Source organism: Dipodomys ordii, unplaced genomic scaffold (genome assembly GCF_000151885.1).
Source record: "Dipodomys ordii isolate 6190 unplaced genomic scaffold, Dord_2.0 Scaffold21, whole genome shotgun sequence".
Classification (NCBI taxonomy): domain Eukaryota; kingdom Metazoa; phylum Chordata; class Mammalia; order Rodentia; family Heteromyidae; genus Dipodomys; species Dipodomys ordii.
This window is the reverse complement of record NW_012267237.1, coordinates 9,462,998-9,469,889: the sequence shown is the minus strand read 5'-3', so window position 1 is coordinate 9,469,889 and position 6,892 is coordinate 9,462,998. Positions and strand designations below refer to the sequence as shown.

Genomic DNA, 6,892 nt, shown 5'->3' with positions numbered 1-6,892 from the left:
TTTCTCTTCCTCCTCCTCCTCTTCCTCCTTTTCCTGTTCTTCTCCTTCTCCTCCTTCTTCTTGTGTGTGTGTGTATATGTGGGCAGGTCGTGGGGCTTGAACTCTGGGCCTGGGTGCTGTTCCTGAGCTCTTCAGCTCAAGGTGAGTGCTCTACCACTTGAGCCACAGTGCCACCACTTCTGGTTTTCTAGTGGTTAACTGGAGATATGGACTTTCCTGCCCAGGCTGGCTTTGAACCACAATCCTCAGGTCTTAGCCTCCTGAGTAGCTAGGATTACAGGTGAGAGCCACCGGTGCCCAGTGATTTTCCACCAAGTTTATGGTGATTTTTAACAATGTTACACACAAAGGAGTGAGACAAACTGAGGCCTCTAGGGATAGACAGAGCTTGTCAGAGAAGGCGGCCCACTGACCCACTGTCCCCCACAGATGAGGACCACAGAAGAGGCCCAAGAAACACAGGGAAGTCTGTGCAGGAAAGTAAAGTCAGCATCTGCACCTGTCGACGACTGCTCTCAGTTTCCCTTTTGTCCATACAGTTGGGAAAGGTAATCAAGGCTTTGCTTTTGGTGAGGTTAAACCATGGAGAAAACTCCTGGCAGGGGAGAGCCTGGTGCTGGGAGATAATTTTCATGTTTGCAAAATATTTATGCTTTGCATCTTTTTTCTCTTGGAGTAAGTAATAAATATGGAAATCCTGTCTTAACAGTGCAGCCGGCTAGGCAGTTCGCCCATGATCCATAGTGCTTGGAGAGCCCTGTGGAGGTCACTTGTTCTGACATGGTCTTTCTGGCTTAAACACAGTAACAGGAGATAAACACAGTCCTAAAGAAACTGATGGATTGTGTGAGACTGAGCAAAAGGTGTGCAGCTTTTAAACACTGAAAACAGATATATGCATTCTGTAGAACAATGATACAAGTTATCTAGCAGTGATGATAAATGGAATGCTTTGTTTGGAAGTTTACTTTTCTTAGAAGCAGTAATTAATCATAAATGGAATACCTGATTCAAAAGTTTCTCCTTTTCTTGGATTTTCACGTGTCTCTGCCTTGTCCGCTTTTTCCCTTTCGTATCCTGTGGCAAGGAGAGCCAGAAAGGCTCTAGAAAAGCAGCAGTCCTGGAGAGAAGAATGAGAGCCACAGCCTGAAAGATAAACCTCTAAGGTTTTTGAATTGTAAATAAGAAATAGCCAGAGCAAGGAGCTGCCTGAGAAGCAAATGCTGTGTCAGCTAGTATTCTATGAAAGTTGTGCCTGCCTCACCAACCAGAGCTATCAAGGACTGGGGCAATTCTAAAGTCACAGCCTGGAGACCCTGATGGCTCTTTAAGACCCAGCTCCTGTTATCTCTGAACCTCTGCTACATCATTCCAGTAGTTACATGATTCAACTCGTTGCCTCTCCCTCCATCCAGCCTTTGTCTGTTTTGCACCCTGCACACAGTCCCCAGGAGCCTTTGGCACTCAGCGATCTGTTCTGTCCCTCCCTTCCTATGGTTCTTTGGATATTTTGGTGTGGGTGGTATAAGTAGTAGACTATGAGTGCTGCTAGTTAAGTATGACTTCAACAACAACAGAGAGTCCAAAAAAGATATAAAACAGTAAAATATACGAAGGGCTTACCGTCTCACTGCCATTGGCATGTCCTTCTCCACTCTAAAGTGAAAGCACGATGTCATCTGAAGCTGCAAGGGAAGCACAGTGGCAGGGTATGGGGCAAGAACTGGCCATCCCAGTGACAAAAAGCACAAATAGGATCATCTTAGGGGCATAAAGTGAGACCTTATCTTGAAAATAACCAACGCATAAAGTGACTTGAGTGATAGAGTACCTACAGAGCAAGTATGACGCCCTGAGTTTCAATCCCAGTACTACCACCAAACCCACCCAACAAACCACACCCACTTAAACTATATATTAAAAACCTGAATGTTATATGGCTAGGTGTGGTGGTACACACCTGTAATCTGGCACTTGGGAGGTAGAGACAGAAAGATCTTGAGTTTGAGGCCAATCTGGACCACACAGAGAGCAGAGCCTGTCACAAACCAACAAAGGTTCTTAGACTCAACACCAGAAACTTGATCCATGAAATGAGACATTGATAAATTGGATTTTTAAATTTAAAACCCTCTTCTCTGAGAAAGATCCTGTTAAAAAGTCACTAGAAAGAGGGGGAGGTACTATATTTTCAATATCTAGAGTGAATAAAAACCATTCAAAACCCAACAATCAAACCCAAATCAATCTAAGAAGGCAAATTAAGAAAACACGAAGAAGCAATTCACTGAAGAGGACATACAGAAATAGTTACTAAGGAAAAGAAAATTAAAACAGCATTATGACTGGGCACTGGTGGCTCACGTCTGTAATCCTTGCTACTCAGGAGGCTGAGGCCTGAGGATCATGGTTTGAAGCCAGCCTGAGCTGTAAAGTCCATGAGACTTAAACACAAAATCCACTGGAAATAGTTATGGCTCACATAAAAAATCTCATGGACAGCACCCAGGACCTAAGTTCAAGCCTCAAGACAGCCCATCCTCCCCCATCCCCCGCCCTCACCAAGCTGCATTAGCATACCTTTATCAAAATGGCCAAATTTAAAAAAGGAACAACAGTGGTACCACCAACCCTGGGTTGACATAGAGGTACTGGAGGACTCTCACATGGGCAGTGGTATATGAATTGATACAGCATGGAGAACAGTCTGGCCATCCAAGATGAGAAACGTTCACCTCCAATAGGATCTATAAAATCTTCATGTTCTTATGAAAACCTGTACACATTCCTGCACTGAAGCCAAAAAGCTGGAAAAACCTCAGTGGTCCAAAATGGTTATATCACCATGTCTCTCTTGTGTGAGCTACTCCTACATGGTTTTATAAAAAGGATGAAGCCTCACTCAGGCAGATCAGGTTGGCCTTCAGCTCATGATTCTCCTTCCTCAGCTTCTCCAGTATTGAGATTATAGGCATGTAGCACCATACCAGTTAAATATCTTTATGATCAATGCCTGCTGCAAGATGATTTTTTAATTTATTTGTTGGAAACTCTGGTGATTACCACTTGCCCACCTCACATGCAGAATGTAAACCAACCTGATATTTGGGGGTATAGGCCTAGATTCATCATGCAGGAAGTATACAGTAAAAAGGAAAACACTTAAGATTTCTCCAGGCCCCAGGCTGTGCTCTGGACGGAGAGCTGGCTTGAATTCTGGCTCCTTCCCAGTCCTCCTTCTGTGTAGCCCTGGAGTGTGAGAGGGAAGCACCGTGAGGCTTCCTCTTCCTAGAGCAGACCAGAAATTGGAGACATGAATCATCCTTCCACACTGGCCTCTGCTCAGGATTCCAGAAACCAATGAAGACTTGGTTTTAATAGGGATACAGGTTGACCCATTGTAACAATGAGATGTACAAGACATTGTTGAACAAGGAACTTTACAATTTTAGGCTGGGGTGGGGAGTGTAGTTGAGGAAGTGGGAGGGAAGGAATGGTAAGGGAAAAACAAAGGAGGAGGGAACAATGCTTGATAAGAAATGTACTCATTACCTTGCTCATGTAACTGTAACCCCTCTGTATAGTATTTTTTACAATAAAAAACGTTAAAAAATTATTTTCTTGGTGCCAATATTGGGATTAGAACTCAGGGCCTGGGCACAGTCTCTTAGCTTTTTCGCTCAAGGTTGGCACTCTACAACTTGAGCAACACTGCCAATTTTGACTTTTTGCCAATTAACTGGAGATGAACAAGAGTCTCACAGACTTTTCTGCCTGGGATAGCTTTGAACTGTGATCCTCAGATCTCAACTCCTGAGTGGCTAGGCATGAGCCACCAGTGCCCATCTGAAGACCTGTTCTTTATGGAGTGCTGTGTCAGCATCCCAGATGGAAAACTGAAAAGAATCAAAATGAGAGAGATGATACTCGTCACTACCGACAACGGTCTCCTGTCGTCAGTAGGGTCGGCAGAGCTGCCAAGTCCTGCTGAGGGCAGACTGAGCACCCTTTCAAGTAGGGGTGGTGGTGGAATCTTACTTGTGATGCTTGAACCTGAGTAATTCATCTTTTTGACTATATGAGCATATTAACCTTGCTTTTCTATGGCTAGGACACGGAAACTTTTCCCTCAGCTCCAGCTTCAGAGCCATTAGGAAGTAGGGTACCTTCAATCAGGTGGAGCTATGGCCTTGTTGTAGGCAGCTGACACTATGGTTGCATCCCAGTGTCTTGAAAGTTGTTTCTTTAGGACCCTGACAGGCTCCTGCTGCTGGTCAGGCAGCTTCCCAGCAGGTTCCCACACCAGGGCATTTTGTCCCTCCCACCAGGAGGGGACTCCGCTGGTCTCTCCCTGAGGGATGTATGAGACGCAAGTGTGATCATTTGAAATAAAAGGCCTAACACAAAAATCAGGCAAATATGTTTAATTTTTTTAAAATAACTGATGGTAAAATAAAATATTTACATCACATCATACTGTGTAAACATGTAAGGTCTCTGTACAAAGAAATATACATGCAAAATAATGTAAAAAATTAACTGAAATTAAAGAAACAATACACAAATGAAAGTTATGAGGTTACGGATACACATCCAGTTTTTGAATCCAATTTCTTTTAAAAAGTTTCTGTACAATTTTACAAGAAGAAACAAACAAAAACCCAACAAAAGAATAAATAAAATACATTGGAAGCTGTGAAGCATAATCATGCCAGTTTATGGCTCAAGACCCAGATAGATGTCTAGCTGGCTTGGGAAGCAGGCTGGTCTCTTATTTTATTACCGTATTTCACACAAAGATAAAAAGACATCCAGAAAAATTCAAACATGCCAGAAACCAGTGTCTGTGTTCCAAGTCCTCCCCACACCAGCACGGATTCTGCCACAGTGACACGGGCATTAGGTACCAGCCTCAGGGTGGCCAGTGCTAAATTGGCTTTAATTTCTTACCAAAAAGCTCAAAATCCAGCCAATTTTTGTACAGAAAGTTGAATGTCAAAAAGTTTAAAAAGTAGTAAATGTCCAGACTGATTTTGGGAAAAAAATAATACTTTGGCATTCTGAATAATAGCATAATAAATTTGAAAAAAATTACCCTATTATCCAGGTTTTTATTCAGAGTATGAAATCACCTTTTACAGTTTTCAAAACTGACAAATTTCACGAAGAGTTAGGTCTCTCTGAACTGATGGCACAGGGTTACGACCCCTCCCCCAACACACACACACACCATAAAGCTCACCGTACGAAGCATGTGCTTTTTCTATATATTTATTACAGATACAACAGAGGTCTTCATAAATAGTTGCATAAAATGTTAAAGCCACGACATTGCACATGATATGAAATAAAACCACCCCCCCCCCCAACGAGTGCATTTACAGTATTTTCATCTGACTGTATACCGCTCAACAATCTATCTGATTGATGGCTTGGGGTCGGGATGGGATGGGGGCAGTGGAACTGGACCGAACCTGAAGTCTTCATTTAATGGGCAGACCCTTGGACCTCAGGGAAGGCCCAGGTGCTGGGTAGGGGATGGGAGGGGAATGACAGACCGAAGGCAGGAACAGTCTTATATACAAGTAAGGCCTACATTTCATCAGAGCAAAACAATTCATTCTATTTTATGCAAAAGTTGAGGTTGAAATGCACATTTCAGAAGCCAAGTCTGGTGTCTGGCAAGACATGCTCAGACCAGGCAGCTGGAGAAGGTCAGGGCCAGGTAGAAGCTGAGGGCTGGCTGAAGGCGGCCATGAGAGTCGTGGCCGCCTGGGCGAGTCTTCCCCAGAATGTACAATGTCATTGTTTTGTTCGTGAACGCCGGTGGTTGAACACAGGCATTGTGTTTCCTTGAACAAATCTTCAAAATGTTTAAATTTGCAAAATTCTATTCGTGTTCATTTAAAAAAGTATCTTTTAGTTTCTTTTTTTATTTTTCTTTTTTCTTTTTTTTTGCAGAAACCTGAATAAAATACTGTGATACAGCAACGCGATCTCTGCCTTCGCAGAGGTAACTGAAGGTCCTCCACCCCAGCGCAGCTCACTGAGAACGCAGCATCACACGATGAACTGAACGTCGGCAGCCAGTACTTAGGTTTGATTGTTTTCCTCTTCAAAATTCAAATTAGTTGATTGGCAGGTGAAAGAGAATGAGAAAGAACTTCAAGATAGGTCAAACTCTAGGCAGAAGCCTGCTCTGTAAGAAGTTTTTAATGCTACGAATAGGTCGAACGTCATTCTGGTGTTTGCGCCGCTCGATGAAGGAGGTCAGTCTGGATGTGTCGAGGACGCCCGAGCCTTTGCCATTGCCGGTGCCTGCCTGCAGCCACTGCTCCTGCAGGGCCAGTGCAGCTGAGGGACGCTTGGCCGGGTCCTCCTGCAGGAGGAAGCACACAAACTCCTTGGCCTTCTGGCTAACCCCTTTAAAGTAGTCCTCCGGGAAGCTAAAGTCTAATCGGCAAATGTTCAGGCAGGTCTCTTCCACGCTGTCATCTAGGAAAGGGGACACGCCGCTGAGAAGCACATAGGTGAGCACTCCAACACTCCATGTGTCCGAGGTCAGGGAGACAGGATTCCCAAGGATGATTTCAGGGGCTGCAAACTCTGGGTTCCCCAGTAACTGGTGGATGTAATAGGTGGTGTTGAGCTGGACAGCATCTCCAAAGTCGGCCAGTTTAATGGTGGGCTTGGCTAAACTCTGATCCACCAGGATATTCTCAGGCTAGAACACAGGATAAGGCAAGCATCATTTCCACGCATCCCCAAACTCAAGCTGACTGTCAGTATCCTGTGGGGAGATGGAAGGCTGCCCTGAAGTCACTAAAACAAACAGCTCCTGCTGGGCAGAAACAGCCCTCCCAGGGGAGGGGAGAGGGACCTGAAGGCCGCT

At 44.4% G+C, this 6,892-nt stretch overlaps 1 protein-coding gene across 1 annotated transcript in view; it reads right to left on the bottom strand.

The window, feature by feature from the left end:
• Positions 1-4,409: 4,409 nt before the first annotated feature.
• Trio (trio Rho guanine nucleotide exchange factor) overlaps positions 4,410-6,892 on the bottom strand; it is a 225,379-nt gene continuing 222,896 nt past the window's right edge. Inside the window, exon 56 of the mRNA XM_013013843.1 lies at positions 4,410-6,724. Coding sequence (XP_012869297.1) covers positions 6,176-6,724 — 549 coding nt within the window. The 3' untranslated portion in view covers positions 4,410-6,175. The remainder of the gene's footprint in view (positions 6,725-6,892) is intronic.